This window comes from Castor canadensis, chromosome 12 (assembly GCF_047511655.1).
Source record: "Castor canadensis chromosome 12, mCasCan1.hap1v2, whole genome shotgun sequence".
NCBI lineage: Eukaryota > Metazoa > Chordata > Mammalia > Rodentia > Castoridae > Castor > Castor canadensis.
This window is the reverse complement of record NC_133397.1, coordinates 82,963,565-82,980,737: the sequence shown is the minus strand read 5'-3', so window position 1 is coordinate 82,980,737 and position 17,173 is coordinate 82,963,565. Positions and strand designations below refer to the sequence as shown.

Here is a 17,173-nt window from a genome sequence, read left to right as displayed (position 1 = left end):
TTCAAATGGCCAAAAAACACATGAAAAAATGCTCACCATCTCTAGCAATAAAGGAAATGCAAATTAAAACCACACTAGGATTCCACCTCACCCCTGTTTGAATACCCATCATTAGCAACACCACCAACAACAGGTGTTGGTGAGGATGTGGGCAAAAGGAACCCTCTTACACTGATGGTGGGAATGTAAACTAGTACAACCGCTCTGGAAAAAAATTTGGAGGCTACTTAAAAAGCTAAACATTGATCTACCATTTGATCCAGCAATACCACTCTTGGGGATATACCCAAAAGACTGTGACACAGGTTACTCCAGAGGCACCTGCACACCCATCTTTATTGCAGCACCATTCACAATAGCCAAGTTATGGAAACAGCCAAGATGCCCCACTACTGACGAATGGATGAAGAAAATGTGGTATCTATACACAATGGAATTTTATGCAGCCTTGAAGAAGAACGAAATGTTATCATTCGCTGGTAAATGGATGGAATTGGAGAACATCATTCTGAGCGAGGTTAGCCTGGCCCAAAAGACCAAAAATCGTATGTTCTCCCTCATATGCAGACATTAGATCAAGGGCAAACACAACAAGGGGATTGAACTTTGATCACAAGATAAAAAGCGAGAGCACACAAGGGAGATATGAGGATAGGTAAGACACCTAAAAAATTAGTTAGCATTTGTTGCCCTCAATGCAGAGAAACTAAAGCAGATACCTTAAAAGCAACTGAGGCCAACAGGAAAAGGAGACCAGGAACTAGAGAAAAGGTTAGATTAAAACGAATTAACCTAGAAGGTAACACACATGCACAGGAAATTAATGTGAGTCAACTCACTGTATAGCTATCCTTATCTCAACTAGCAAAAACCCTTGTTCCTTCTTCCTATTATTGCTTATACTCTCTCTTCAACAAAATTAGAGATAAGGGCAAAATAGTTTCTGCCGGGTACCGAGGGTGTTGGGGGGAGAGGGAAGGGGCGGGGTGGGTGGTAAGGGAGGGGGTGGGGGAAGGGGGGGGAATGACCCAAGCATTGTATGCACATATGAATGATAAAAAAATTAAAATTAAATAAAGAAATAATAAAATAAAGAATGGGGAAATAAATAAATAGGTGATTAAGTTATTTGAGTCTAGCATGGGCTCTATTCCAACTTGAATGGTGTCCTTGTTAAGAGAAAATTTGGACACAGAGAAATACAAGAGGTTCTTGTGCACAAAGAGACAACTATATGAGGACAAAGCAGTGAGAAGGCATCCATCTACAAACCAGACGCCCATGTCAATTCCTTCCCCTCTAGCCCTTAGAGGAAACCAATCCTACTGGCACCTTGATTTTGAACATCTAGCCTTCAGACAGTGAAAAAGAAAATAAATTTCTGCTGTTTAAGCCACTCAGTGTGTGCCATAAATGGCAGCCCAACAAACTTAATAGATAATGACACAATGTATTCTTTATTATCAAAGATTTGGAGTTTGTAGCATATATCTGATGTACATATTGCTACTATGATAAACACATGCTTTCTGGTATTTTTCTGATATTTTCAAAAATACTAGAAAGCAAATAAATAAATGTATTTCAAAGTTTTATTCTTCCCTTCAAAAGGCAACATCTCAAAATCACAATGATAATATACCACTTCATACCCATTTATCATTTCCCTCAAAATGGGAAATAAAAAGTGTTGATAAGGATGTGGAAACATTACCTCAAGCATTCTTGAGGGGTTGTAAAATAGTGAAATGTCTATGGAAAACAGCTTGGTGATTCCTCAGAAATTTAAACATAGAAGGCTGGGCATGGTAGCTTATACTTATAATTCTACTTACTTAAGGTGGTGGAGATTGGGAGGATCATGATTGGAGGCCAGCCCCAGGTAAAAGTTAGCAAGACTCAATTTCAAGCATTTGTTGGGGCATAGTGGCATATGCCTATAGCCCAGCTACATGGGAAGCATATGTAGGAGAACCATGGTTCAAGCCAGCCTGGCAAAAACATAAGACTCTACTCAAAAAATAACTAAAGCAAAAGGCCTGGAGGCATGGTTCAAGTGGTAGAACACCTGCCTAACAAGTACAGGCCCTTAGTTCAAACCCTAGTACTGCCAAAAAAATAAATAAAAAAGAAAGTTAAATATAGAATTACCAGTAATTCCATTCATATGCATATACCTCAATGAATTGAAAGAAAGATTTCAAAGAGAATTTGTATAACTATGTTCATAAGCAGTATCATAATGGCCAAAAGGTGAAAGTACCCCAGTACCTATCAACAGATAAATGGATAAATAAAACGTGTTATATATACAAACAATGGAATATTATTTGGCCTTAAAAAAGAATGAATTTTTATAATGCTATATGGATGAAACTTGAAAATATGATAAATGAAATAAAGTCAGATACAAAAGGACAAATATTTTATGACTGCAAGTATATAAGGTCCCTATAACAGGCAAATTCATAGAGACAGGAGAATAGTGGTTTACCAGGTGCTAGCAGCAAGGGGAAATGATGTGTTATTCTTTAATAAGTACAGAAATTCTGTTTAGGATGGACAAGTTCTGGAGATTAATAGTGTTGATCATTAAACATTGAGAATATAGTAATGATACTAAATTGCACACTTTAGACAGTTAAAATGGTATATTATATGTCTTATCACAATAAAAAAGGCAATACCTGAGAAAATGGAATGTCGTAATCTCTGTAGAAACCAGTTCTTTTTTTATGGGAACTTCCTGTATGTTCAATATCTGAATCAAGGCTGTAGTTTGAACTATCATCACTAGGAGAACTGTGCTAAAGGGAAGGAAAAATGTGTTACATTCCAAAAAGAAGGAAATTTAACTTGTAACTAGATACGCTTTATTTCAGTCAGAGGTGCCAACCAGTAGGTTATATATTCCAGCAGACTCTTAAGTATTACTAAAAAATTCTTGCAAAGGCCCCACCGTGCCAACTTCTCTGAGGTTTGCTGGGGGGTAGTGTTTTTTTCCCTGTGCATAGGAATTTATGGCAGCACATTTCTCATCATTCCTTTGGACCAAAGGACTTTAAATAGAAGTCCCTTGGGCTCGAAAATGATCCTACACTTAAGCTAATCTAAAGGAAGCAAAATTGGACCCAAGAGTGTCCTAGAACCCCAGTAGAGCATGCATTAATTTACTTTCACCTAAATGGCTTTAGTGTTTATTCTATTACATGGGTACCCAAAAACTAAAAGATACAAAAGTATTCCAAATTACCTGGGTGAAATAGAGCCAACCCACAAAATTAAGCAAAAGAGAAATAAAAACCACAAGTAATTGATAATGACTGACAAATACCAAGTGTAAGCTTTTTAAGTCTGAGTCCAATTTCCAAAAAGAGTCACCAAATTTTTCCTGTCTGGTCAACATAATTACTTCCTAAGATAAGCACTCTTTTTAAAGAGTTCTTAAAGTTCTTAGTAATGAAGACACTGACTCTGTATTTTATCATCCTTGCATTTCCAGCATCTAGCACAAACTCAGTAAAATTTTCCTGAATTAAAGTCTGATGGTCCATTCCATTCTTACATGTTCTTGTAGGAAGACATACTGCTTCCCTCCACTTTGTAAGTGCTCTGAGATTTGGTTTTGGTTTTGTGGTCCTGTAAGTTTTGCTTTTGTTGATTTGATAGGTGATATGAAGAAATCTTTTTTTACTTATGCTGCCAAATGCTTCAAGTATCTAGTCATCATTGATTAGGGTTGAAATAAACATTGTTCAGTTACAAATAAAGTTTGCTCAGTCACTACCATCCACTTGACTGATCTCTTTGGATAGGTACACTGGTATATCTCATATTATTAGCATGCTCTAGTTCTTCTTGCATTTGCTGTAATTCTTGCTTTATGATAGTTACTGCTCTGGGGAATACAAAGTATCTACTAACATCATCATTGTAAATTGTAATCTTTAACATTATAAAATGCCCTTCTTTGTTTCTTTCAACGCCTCTTTTTTACCTGAATTTAAATTTAACTTTTTCAGATAGCAATATTGTGATTTCTACCCTTTCTTTTTCTTTTTTTTTTTTTTCAGTACTGGAGTTTGAATTCAGGTCTTGTGCTTGCAGGCAGGTACTCAACTACTTGAGTCATTCTTGTCTGATAAAGCTTTACAATTCTTTATATCTTTCTTTTATTCATAGCCTACAGTTAAATTTTACATTATTGGGCAATTGTACATTTTACATTATTGGGCAACTGTACCTTTTGGCTGTATTTTTGTTTGAATGACTTCCTTCATACTACCTTTATTTGATAATCTTAGTGCTTACCGTTGCCTGCTATTTATTTACTAATAGAAGCAATACTGATGGAGAGGGAAGGGTACATATTAAAGAGTAATAGAGGGGATAAATTTGATCAAAGTTCATTAGATCCTTGTATGGAAATATCACAATGAAACCCATTTGTACAATTAATATACGCTTTTTTAAAAAAAGCAGTATTTAAATTAGGCAGCAACCTAATTTTTCTTTCTTGTATTCCCAAGGTAAAAATTTGAGGTACTATCCTTTTACTGTCATTTAATAACTACAAGACAACCAGCAAGTTTATCCTACTTACCATATATTCTTGTGTTTCCTGAGAGTTTTTGTTTTGTTTTTGAGATAGGGTCTTGCTATGTCGCCCAAGCTGGCCTTGAATTCATGATCTTCCTGCCTCAACTTCCTGAGTATTGATAGTAAAGTATGCGCCACCATGCCTGGCTTTTCCTGACATTCTTTATAGTTTTAATATTCTACATAAAGTATTGCCCCTCATATACATCATTTCGTCCTAATTTTACAAATAAATATATGTGTGCATGCAAATCACCCTCTTCCCTAATGACTTTGATTATCTGAACTTGTTCTCTAGAAAATTTGATAGAAAGGCTTGTGGTAATAATAGTTCCTGAGTTCTTGAGTATACAATTTGCTTGAATACTATTTTTGAAGGTATTTTTATAGCCAGTATTTAGCTGGCTGTAAAATTCCTAGATTACATCTTATTTCCTTGATTGTCTTGCTTAGTTTTGTTACTGCATTATCTTCTGGCATAAAATTCTTAATGATCAAAATTTTTATATAAATTTGATTTTTTTAATAAAGGAGTTAAGAGTTTTTTGCATAAATGGCCAAAGAATTTTTTTGGTGACAGAGTCTCACTATTTAGCCCAGGCTAACCTTGAATCTACTGTGTAACCCAGGCTAGCATAGAACTCTAATTCTCCTGCCTCAGCCTTCCAAGTGCTAGAATTACAGGCATCTGCCACTATGCAAACTCTATCTTTGTTGTTTGATCATAGCTTGTATTTTTTTTAATGTTTAGCACTTTTAAATGTTAGGTTAAATTACTCATAAGCTTGTGGGCATTCTTCTTTTCCAGAGGAGTATCATTCTATATTCTATATTCTATTTTTTTTCCTTATAACTTCTCTAGAATGTCACAATAGTCATATCTTGAGTCTCATGAGCAATAAAAGGATGGAATGGTATTCCCAATATTTACTTCCTTAGGGTAGAACTCTGTCCTAGAAAAGGGATTTAGTTATTAGTATGAGGAACTCATCCTGATCATTGTAACACCATCCAATTTTCTGTAGTTTCCTTATATTTAAGTGTGAACTGGAACTAATAAGATGCCCTCTTGGTCTCTGTTGCTATCCTCAGAAAGGCCCAAAAGATTTCCATGTTGAATGGGGACTCCTCCGTTTGAGATGAGTGCCTGTTGGACATCTTCCTGGAGGTTCCTTTATCTTCGCTCTACTTCGTTTCACACAGTCGGTTATGTTGCTGTCTATAATCTGAACCTATCTATTTGTACTTTTAAGGTTTGTGGGGATAACTTGTTATTTCAATTTTTTTCTTGTAGGTGTTGTCAGTGAGTTTTTGGTTTTGCTATTCTAATTGCTATGGGGGAAATTCAGGGAGTTTCAAAAACCACCCCATCACTGCTGCCAACTTTTCCCTGATTTTGCAGTCAGCACAGGTTCCTTTCTTGACCACCCCAAACTCATATTATCCTCCATCAAGCACCCTATTGTTTTCTTGGTAACATTTGCCTTTTATTTGTTCACTTCCTTTCTCCTGCCTGTTTCCATTATTTTCTATAAGAGCAATTTTTCATTTACTGCTACAATTCCCAGTATATAGTAAGAGGCTTCCACAATAAGCATAGGTTAATACATATGAATGAATGAATACATGGAAAGTGCCAACACTGTTAATCTATGGAGAATGAAACTTTCCTTAACCTTCCAATATCTTGGCTTACAATCTCCCATCCATAAAAAAGTGTCTTTTAAATTTGCATCAGGATTTACCTTGATTATTTTTTAAATCTTTAAGATAATTCATATAATCCTTATGTTTAGAAAATGTTAATCACTTAGATAAAAATATTTAATCTGCATATTTGATGAGAAAACAGGCAATGATTATACTTTCTAATTTTCAGTATTTTATGTTTTATAAAAATTTACCAAAAGAAAAGAAAGCTGATTGTACTAACCTTATGTTTCTCACGTTTTCTCCTTTTGGATTTTTTCTTCTCTCTTTCTTTCTTGTGTTTTTTCCTTGATTTTCTGTAGGCTTTCTCATTTTTCTGCTTTTCGTTCTCTTTTGCTTCCTGTTCTTGTGTTTCTTCAATTCCTGCATCATCAATTTCACCATCTTCTAACTCACCATCTTCTCTGTAGAAAAGAATGAAAGTTTAAATTTTCAAATATTAGTTCTAAGCCAATCTGAAAGAAATATTTTCAAAAAAAAGCATGGAAATCATTTTTTTATAAAGGGCAGGAGAGTAAATATGTTACATTTGCAGACCATACATGATTTCTGTTGCCAATTATTCTTCCTCTTTTTTTCCCTTAAAATAACAACCTTTAAGAATGTAAGAACCATTCTTAGCAGCCAAAGTTTGCCAACCTCTAATTTAGACTCAGATCACTAAGTCTAAATGAATGAATGAATGAATGCAGTGCTAGTGCAAGTATTATAATAATTGACATCGGCTAAACTACCTTCAAGAACAAAAAGCTAAACTAAAATACTTGAGGAAATACTCTAATTGCGAGAAAAAAATTTAACTTAGTAGCCTAGGCAGCTATAGTTTTAAAAGAAATTTATATTATTTCTTACCAACAAAGTAAATTTCAAAATGAACAAATTTTAAGACACAGATAAGTAACAAAACCCAAGCCACAAAAGAATCTTAAATTCTTCAACTTAAATCTATAAACAATATTCATAGTAAAATTATACATCTAATTCCATTTTTCAAATACCAGTAGGTTTGCTATTAATGGAACTGAATCCTAGATATTTAATATTTATATTAAACTATTTTTATAGTTATAGAAGCCAAAAATGTTCTTTAATAGTATTTTTAAATGCAGATAAGCCAAATGATAGACATGGGAAGATGAGTATATAAAACAATTTTAACACTTAATCATGCTTCAGAACACTGCAGCTTGAAAAAAAATGCAAACTATAAGAAAGACAAATGTCTTTGTACAACTGGCAGAAATGAGATATCTATGATGTGTGCATCTTAAAGGGAAGTTATAATTACTAGGAATGCATGATTTCTAAAATGCAAAATTGGTTATGTCATTCTCCTACTAAAAATCATCAATAATGATATGCTATCTCAAATTTGCTCCAAAATAATCCACTAGAAATAGAGGAAATGGTCTCAATAAGATTGGCCATGAGCTGGCAGTCTCTGAAACTGTGGAATGTATATTTAAGGGTTAAATCTACTATTCTTTTTATGCTTAAAGTTTTCTATAATGAAAAGACAATCTTCAATAGTTTCCTTCTAGCATGAGGATGAGATCAAATCTTTTTTTCCCTTCCAATACCTATCTACTTTATTAAGGCTGACCAACATGGAACGCATATATCTAAACATTTATTTTAAATTTTCAGTGATGTTTAGATTATAAGTTATTTTTCAATAATTAGTTAATTTAGGGACATTGGTTTGTATTTCAACATTTACATATATCTAAACATTTATTTTAAATTTTCAGTGATGTTTAGATTATGAGTTATTTTTCAATAATTAGTTAATTTAGGGACATTAGTTTGTATTTCAGATAAAAGAATTATCTTTAGGACACAGACAAATCTTAATAGTATCAAAGGCCTTTTATAATTGAGTCTCTGCTGACTTAGCTACTTTCAATTTCTCAAGTCTCCAATCCTTAAACATTATCTAAAAAACTCTTACTGCCCTGCTCATCTCAATAACTGCCCCCCCTTTTGTCACCTGATTAATTCCAATACAATATTTAAGAACCAGTTTACATGTCATTTTCTTCAAGATGCCTCTTCTTACCACCCAAGATTATTTGAGATGCTCCATTGTAAGTGCCCCTCTAATAACTCTTATCAGAGTTGTGATTACCTCTTGGAGGAACATAACTGACAAAAAGAAAAGGGTACCAAGACTTCTGGGGTGCTGAAATATTCTCTACATTGATCTGTGTTGTGATTACCTGTATGTAAATATATTTGAAAAAATTCATCAAGTAGTAAATGGAAGAATTATACACCTTACTGTCTATACTTATTCCACAATAAAAATTTAAATACAAATGATGAAAAAAATCTATGGGTGTTTACACATTCTTTTACTACCTATCTCCCACACCTTCAGTTTCTTACAGTATAAAAACTTTAATATCTAGAAATCAGTAATTCATATTTAGAAATTGTTTTGGCAGTACTGGGTTTTGAGCTGAGGACCTCATGCTTATTGGGTAAGCGCTCTACCACTTGAACCACTCCACCATGTGCATTGGGTATTCTTGAGATAAGGTCTTGCTTTTTGCCTGGGCTGGCTTTGAATCACGATCTTCCTAATCTCTACCTCCTGAGTAGCTAGGATTATAGGGATGACCCACCTGTGCCTGGACATATCTGGCATTTTTACTGGAGTTATTTAAAAATATAAAGCATACAAGCAGAAAACAGTACTTACAAATACATGTGCTACTTTGCATAAATTACTGAAGTGTGAAGTAAGGGTTTTTGTAAATTTGTTATTAGACATAAATCACTGTTGTGAGTTTTTAAAATTGTTTCTTTCTTCTCTCTTAGCCTATTGGTCATTTCAACATTCATACAAGAATAGATACAAACTTGTGAACTTATTTGTGTTTAGCTACAAAATGGGACAGAAAGAGGAAGTAGAGTACAATAATTCATACTCCTATGAACAGCTTCCAAATGCTTTAAAAAGTCAGTTTTGGGCACATATAAATGGCATAATGGAAAGAGAAGGAGAATTAACAGGAGGAAAGCTGGATTCTAATTCTAGCTCTGCCATCAAAATAAAATAATGCTTTCTTGATTGAGTACTAGTACTGTATCAGATATTAATCTAGTTCTATGATCTTGAGAAAAAACAATAGAAAAGAGAAGTACTTAAGAGTGCTTGGCATTCTCTAGATTTTGAACTATCTCAACACTATTATAAGAACTATTTTACTAAATCCAAGACACTGTTAAAAGAGTAAATCAAAAAGAGAAGTTTCAACTATGTGTGGTAGTACATGCCTGTAATTCTGGCTACTCAGGAGGCAAAAGCGGGAGAATCACCACGTCACACCAACAGGGTCAAAGTTAGGGAAACTGCATCTCAAAAAAAAAAACCCAAAAACAAACAAATAAAGGGCTGGAGACAGTTCAAGTGGTAGAGTGCTTGTCTATCATGTTCAAGGCCCTGGATTCAATCCCCAGTAGGAGAGACAGGAAAGACAGAAAAAGAGAGAGAGAGGGAGGGAGGAAGTGAGGTGGAGTGGGAGGGAGAGGGAGAAGGAAGGAAAAGGAGGGAGAGACAGATCCTAAGTCATCCATATAGATAAATTCTTACTATAGAAATAGTAATTATGTTCTTTTCAGGAAAGTGGCATAAGTTCACATACCAAAGACCGGTAAATAACTGTCCAGTTAATAAAAAAAAGTAAAGAGTTTACCTATTAGGGAACTCCACAGAGATGGAAAGTAAATTGGGGTTGCCAGGTAGATTAGAAGGAAGAATGAGGGATGATTTTATTAACGGGTATGGGGTTTCTTTTTGAAATGATGAAAATGTTCTATAATTAGATAGTGGTAATGACTGTACAACTCTGCATATATTAAAATCCAATGAATTATATGCTTTAAAAGGGTGAACTATATCTCAATAAAGTTATTTTTTAAAAGTTAATGTCTAAATTGGAGACAAATGGAGAAAGCCATAATATATACTACAGTATAAATTAAATACTCTGAAATTGGTCAGTACCCTCACTATCCATGGTATGTTTTTATTCTAAAAGTAATTATTCAGAAGCCAGTTGTGGTGGCTAATGTCTGTAATCCTACTACTAGGGAGGCTGAGGAAAGAAGATTGCAAGTTCAAGGCCAGCCTGGGCTATAGAGCAAAACTCTGTCCCAAAAAAAAAAAAAAAAAAAAGTTCTGAAGGTAATTATTTACCAAATCCTTACAAATTGATATGCCTCAATATAGGATTCTGCTTTTCTCCATTCTGATATTGTTGACTATTAAAATAAATTAACCTGAACATTCAGTCTTACCTCCACAGGTAGTGTCTGCCTTTTCTTTAGGATTGCCTAAAGGCTGCTGTTACAAGCTACAGATCAGAAACTGAGTCTTCTGGAAAAAACACAAAAGCCTCAATAAAAGACTATGCAAACACTCCTGATGGATATTACATAGACATTACTCATGAATAAAAACTTTCTGGATAAGCTGTTATGATTACCACAAAACAGACTTTCCTTAGACATACTAAGTTACTATGTCAAGATGTCTTTACAGTCCCAAGGGAAGACAATCTAAGAGAACCAGACTGCTTGTCCTAAAACCATGAATCTCCTAAATACTTAAAACTACTACTTATTAACACTTTTCTTTCATGCTTTTATACTAATTCATGCAGTCATTTCTCCATTAACATGGATAAGGCGGGAAACTGCTCTGGTGCCTTGTGACCTGGTGTGTTGCAACAAAGGCAAGCATCCACAACAGGTTGACTTTAGCCTTGGAACAATGTCATGTGATCTTCCATAATGTGGATCGACAGGCAGCAGTTTTATGAGTGGTGCTACAAAGCTATTTCTCACTAACCTCCCCATTTTATGGGAGGGAGTGGCCATAAGGTAGTTTCTTATGCACCTTTCCAGGTTCCAATGAGGTCTGAGATTTGTCACCTTCCCCACTCCTTAGCATAGTTTCAGGCTCAAAAAAAGAAAGTTTAATGGTGAAGGGGATGAATTTAAGTATGATATTCTTGATATATTTTAAGAACTTTTGTAAATGCCACAATGTACCCCCACCCAACACAATTTTTAAAAATGTTTCCATGGTATGGAAACACTTCCTCAGCAACAAAGTACCCAGCAGTCCATGATGCCTATCATCTAGCCCCTTTGGCTTCAGTGTTATCCTGTGATGCAAGAAACATGAGCAGCTGACACTATGCTGCTGATCATGCCTTTGTTGTCCATGTAATAAACTTTCTGGATCCTACTGGCTGAGTCAGTCAACATGCTTGATAGACAACTTGCTTGCATCTGGTCTTTTCCTATGCCTACTCTGATTTTTTTTTCTCTCAAACTATATGTAGCATATCTATGGTCTTTTTCATTTTTTAGTACTGAGATTTGAACGCTGGTCCTCATGCTTGCAAGGTAGGCACTCTACCACATTAGGTACTCTGCCAGCCCTATGTATGGTCTTCTTCAATAAGCACTGAACTGTCTCCCTACCTTACACTCCTAATCTAGGTATTTCCCCTCAAGGAAAACACTGTCTTGTCATACTAAGGCTATGGAAGAACTACCCGACATAAGCTTTTGTGATTTTATGCTATACCAAATCTGGACCTTAGATGTGGGTGGCTTATCTTGGTTATTTCAGTTGCTCCTTACAATTTCAAAAACAGTTTCTCTTCATAAACTACCAGAGCTTAAATCTGATGAACATCTACAGCCTTCATAGTGTTCTTATCCTTATTTTTTATCCAGTACATTCTTATACCCTCTCCAACATTTTTACTTTGCAGAAACTCAGCATACCCCTTTTTGACTATGAAAATGGCAATCTTTACTTGGTTTCCCAATCTCAATCTGTCAAAGCCTCAACCCAAATACAGATTCCTTCAGAAAAGGGACCTAGTGCAAATATATGTACAGTATAATAAATTTTCACTAGCCAAACATTTTCCATATCCTATGACAACCTTTACAAATTTCATTTAATTCTATGCAAAGTATCTCTACCCCAAAGACAACTGAGTATTTATTTCCTGCTTGTGTTACAAATAATACCTCAACTATATATGAAGTGCCTAATGTTTATGTCCTGAATCAATAACATATTTACTCATATTTACCTCATCCAAACCTAACTTGCATAATAACTTGTTAAATAATAATCCCATGTAACAATGTAATAATTGAAACATTTTAGTTAGTTCCTTCTCAAGTCATTTAGGAAAGAATGCTTCTCTGGGAGTGTATGAAAGGACAATGAACTTCTTGGATATGGTCAAATAACTAACTTGAAAAGATATTAAAAACTTTAATAACACTGACTGAAAAGGTAAACAAAACTGTAAAGCCCTAAAAATATAACAAATCAATTTAAAATCATTGATCCAAGTTGTTTTGGAAAACAGCGGAGCCCTAGATTTCTTGACAGCAAGTCAAGAAAACATAGGAAATATTGCAAATACTTTCTGCTGCATGTGGAATAATGTCACAAAGAAGGTTAACCAATCTATAGGCAAATGGAAGAAAAGACAACTTGGCTATCAAAAGCAACTCAGAAGGACTCTTCAGATCTGATTCCTGGTCAAAGTGAAGTAATCTTCTGTTGGTCACCAATCTAAAGTGCCTTCTAGTGTCTCCATATAAGAATCATGGTTATTTTTATTTGTCTCATAGTTTTCCAAAACCTAGTCTCCAGAGTCACTTACATATGCTATCAAGAGGCTATTTAATTATGGCACAAAACTTTACTTCTGAACAAAAGTAAAATAAAACAACTTGTGAGATCCAGTCAGGCTAAATGCAAAGCCTTTAGATAGAACTTCTACAAAGTTCATGAGCCATATAGCAATGCATATGTAACCTTTGGTTCTATATCTATAGGATTAAGGTAGGATGATCTTGTTAAAACAAGATCCCAGTGTGTGTGTACAAAGGTGCTGACTGTAAGGCCCTGAGCTTTACGAATACATCCCATTTCAGACCTTTTTGTTAAGCAAAGCCTATACTTTTGTGACATAAGCAGAAAAAAAATGGAAACTTTCTAGTCTCCAAGTGAACCAATCAGAACTCAAAATTTTAATACCTAGAATCCTTCCCAACATGTAATGTTTTTTTCCTAGCTATTTCTACTTTCAGTGTGGAGAGACATACTGAATTTGTTTCTTTCCAGCAAGCAGACTAACTTTTTTAAAGGCTCTGGTGGCATTTGTATTATTCCCAGAAAGGTATTTAGAGTAGCTTTTATTGAACCAACTATAAAATAGGTAAATAAGTCACAGTTAAAACTCTAAAGATTAAGATGAGGCTAAGACCAAGATTAGTTTACACAGAATATGCCAGAAATCCCTGACTAATTTTGAGATGTGACCTGCAAATATGGCTCTGTGCTTCAGGAAACAAGGATAAGACAACAAAGTACTTCCAAGTCAAAAACAGATCACTTGCTCAAGGGAACCCTTCCACCCCCATCCCAAAATAAGATCAGAGAGAAATTTCTTCGAGTTCTCATAAATATTACCTGATATTACAGGCAGTACTTGATTCAATGGGTACCATCCTCAAGAATATTAATAAAACCAAAATGACAGTTTATTGTTTACAGCATACCCCAATTTGAGCCATGGGCAGGATAAGAAAATTCAATTGAGACAAAGTAATTAGGAAACAAAGTAAAATTGTCTAAGTACATAATTATCTAATGTTCTGACTATCGAGAGATAATTTACATCTAGAGCAGCAACTCTTAAAAACAGTATGTAAGCTGGGCACCAGTGGCTCATACCTGCATTCCTAGCTGCTCAGTGGCAGAGATCAGGAGAATCGCAGTTCAAAGCCAGCCCAGGGAAATAGTTTGCAAGACTCTATCTCGAAAAAATCCTTCACAGGAAAGGGCTGGTGGATTGGCTCAAGGTGTAGGCTCTGAGTTTAAGCCCTATCCCACATACACACAAACACACACACACATACACTCACAAAAACTATACAGAAGCCAGCAGTGAATGGCTCACACCTGTAATCCTAGCTACTTGGGAGTCTGAGATTGGGAGGATCATGAGTTGAGGCCAGCCTGGGCAAATAGTTCCTGAGACCTTGAGACCCCATCTCCAAAACAGCCAGAGCAACAATGGACTACAGATGTGGCTCAAGCTGTAGAACACCTGCTTTGTAAACTCAAAGTCCTGAGTTCAATTCCCAGTTCAACTGGGAAAAAAAAAACTGTATGTATAGAAGAATTTTCTCTCCACCATTAAAAAAAAAAGATTATTCATTCAACTTGCATCTAATCACTATCTTTTCAGTAGGCATACAATGGTTAAAAAAAAAAAAAAAGAGATATGGTTTCTTCTCTTGTGAAGTTTTTAATCTAGTGGTGAAAGAGACAACAATAAAAGAACCTCAGAAATAAATATAACAACCATACATACATATACTTATATAGGTATATATACATATATGAAAGAGGTAAATAATGCCATGAGAGCACACAGTAGGGGGGAAGCCATCTGTCAGGGAAGTCTGGAAGGCTTTCTTGAGGAAGTTATGAGTGAACTGAGAAGATTTAGCTTGAGAGATGGGCATGCTGAGGGACCCGCACAGACAAAGGAAATTAAGATGAGCAAAATTTCTGTGCAGAAGAGAGCACAGCAAGCTACAAGAAGTGAAATAAGGCCAATGTCACTGGATCATAAGATAAATATGAATTACTTACATTCCTCAAGTTACTTTACTGTTTTCAGGAAATGGTGGCTCTAGGTTAGACCAGTTGGGTTGATAATAAGGGATTTGGAGTTTTAAGAGTTTAGACTTTTCTGTTTATCGAATAGTATTTTAAGTGCTCAGAAGAACTTCAGTACAAACTTTTTACTGTAAAATTTTAAGAGGTAAAAAGACTTAACCAAATCTTATAAAACTGGAAAATGGGTCTTCCTATTTCATTTCAGGGTCTCAGACAAGTAAAGATTGGTACAGTTTAAATGACAGTCCACTTGGTTTAAAGTCTCCATATCAAAGTCAGAAGAAAAGAGAGGAACAGTGGAAGAAGATTGCTATATCTTAACCTAGGAAATTAAGAATTTTTGAATATATAAGCTTATGCGTTTGATATCATTAAAAAAAACCATACCACCCCTCAAAAAATATTATGAAAATAAACCAAAACTGTGAATTACTTTGTCATAATTTTTGGACTTAAAAAATTATTTTTTATATTTCATTTGTGCTCTTGGATATTTATGCTAGACTGATTTTATTTTCATTTTTCTTGATTTACGCTCTCTAATTCAAACAAATGAAGTTAGAAATTTAAATGAAGCCAGGCACTGGTGGCTCTCTCCTGTAATCCTAGCTACTCAGGAGGCAGTGATCAGGAGAATTGTGGTTTGAAGCCAGCCTGGGCAAATAGTTTGCAAGACCCTATCTTGAAAAAAACCTATCACAAAAAAAGGGTTGGTGGAGGTTTGTAGCATCATGATATCAAAAGTCAAAAAAGTCATTTTCACATGGCAATTCTCTAGAAATCCTTGTTGATTAATCTACAATGAACCAAAGTGAATTGTCTATCACCCAGTAATATCCCAATCTAGCATCTGTTACTAGATTAATCTTAATTAAGAGGTATGGGTTTGGGAGTGTGACAGTAGATGTGTGTGGTACTGGGGTTTAAACCAGAGCCTCCCATATGCTAGGCAAGTGCTCTACCATTAGCCCTTTTGTTTGTATTGTTTTTGAGATAGGGTCTTGCTAACTGTAGTTGGGCTGGCCTCAAACTCATGATCCTTCTGCTTCCACCTCCCAACTAGCTGGGATTATAGAGATAAACCATTACACCCACCTATGAATAGATTTTTAAAAACATGTTCCAGGCTAGCCTTTGGCCTAAGAATTCAGCTAAAGTGTGTTTCTCCAATTCTACCTTGGTCTAAATGTCATTTCTAGTATCTCTGAATGTCATATAATTGGGATTTGCCTGATCATTTGCTTAAAATTTTATGAAATCAGTGTAATAAAGTCAAATATAAAAAAAAACCATGTCATTCAGGTTTACTGTGTATTAATATTTTCCAAATTAAGGTGTTTTAAGTACAACTTGGAATGAAAATCCCATGTGCTCTGTTAAAATTGTATCAATTAGATGAAGTATAAATGTGCATTAATACAAGAGGAAAATGTTGCAATTAAAGATTATGAAAGTAATTTTGTGTAAAAAACCACTGTTAAATACCCAAATAAAAAGGGGTAATAAAACAGAATTAGCTAATCACTTTAGGAAGAATATTATATTTTTTTCAGCTGAAAAATATAAAAAAATTAATGAAAAATACAAAGCAGAATAATATAGATTATACATAATTTAACTTTTGGTTATTTTATTCCATGATTCTTTCAAGGAAAATCTTATTTGGGGAATCAACACATCTTTTTTTGGAGGGGAGGTTGGGGATTTGTTTTTTGGGGTTTTTTGAGACAGGGTCTCACTATGTAACCCAGGCTGCACTCCAAATCATGATCCTCCTGTCTCAGAGTCAGAGTGCTGAGATTACAGGTGTGTGGATGAATTAAAAGAAGAATGTTGACTCCACCACTTCATGAGGAGAAAAACTTCTAAGTTTTATATAAAATGATCTTTTTTGCTCCAGATATTTGTGTATGCACACACGCACACACATACACACAGGAAGATATTACAAAAAAAGTTCTTCTGAATGTATTCTAGTCCAGTTCCTCAGGTGAAAGTGATCCTCTGTTTAGTAACTAGAACATGCATTAAAGCAATCACAGTAACAATTTAGTAAAATGCAGTGCTGAGCAATTATCGATATTCTACTCTAACGTTCTGTTTTTAAAATGATACTGCTAAAAT

At 34.8% G+C, this 17,173-nt stretch overlaps 1 protein-coding gene across 3 annotated transcripts in view; it reads right to left on the bottom strand.

The window, feature by feature from the left end:
* The window catches only part of Zc3h6 (zinc finger CCCH-type containing 6), a 68,992-nt gene that overhangs the window by 42,104 nt on the left and 9,715 nt on the right, over positions 1 to 17,173 (bottom strand). Inside the window, exons 2-4 of one of the 3 annotated variants that reach the window (XM_074050263.1) lie at positions 10,615 to 10,693; positions 6,533 to 6,713; positions 2,688 to 2,802 (exon numbers count right to left, since the gene is read on the bottom strand). In XM_074050263.1, coding sequence (XP_073906364.1) covers positions 2,688 to 2,802; positions 6,533 to 6,693 — 276 coding nt within the window. In that variant the 5' untranslated portion in view covers positions 6,694 to 6,713; positions 10,615 to 10,693. Of the gene's footprint in view, positions 1 to 2,687; positions 2,808 to 6,532; positions 6,714 to 10,614; positions 10,694 to 17,173 lie in introns of all 3 variants that reach the window. The other 2 variants (XM_074050261.1, XM_074050262.1) reach the window with 2 other exon arrangements.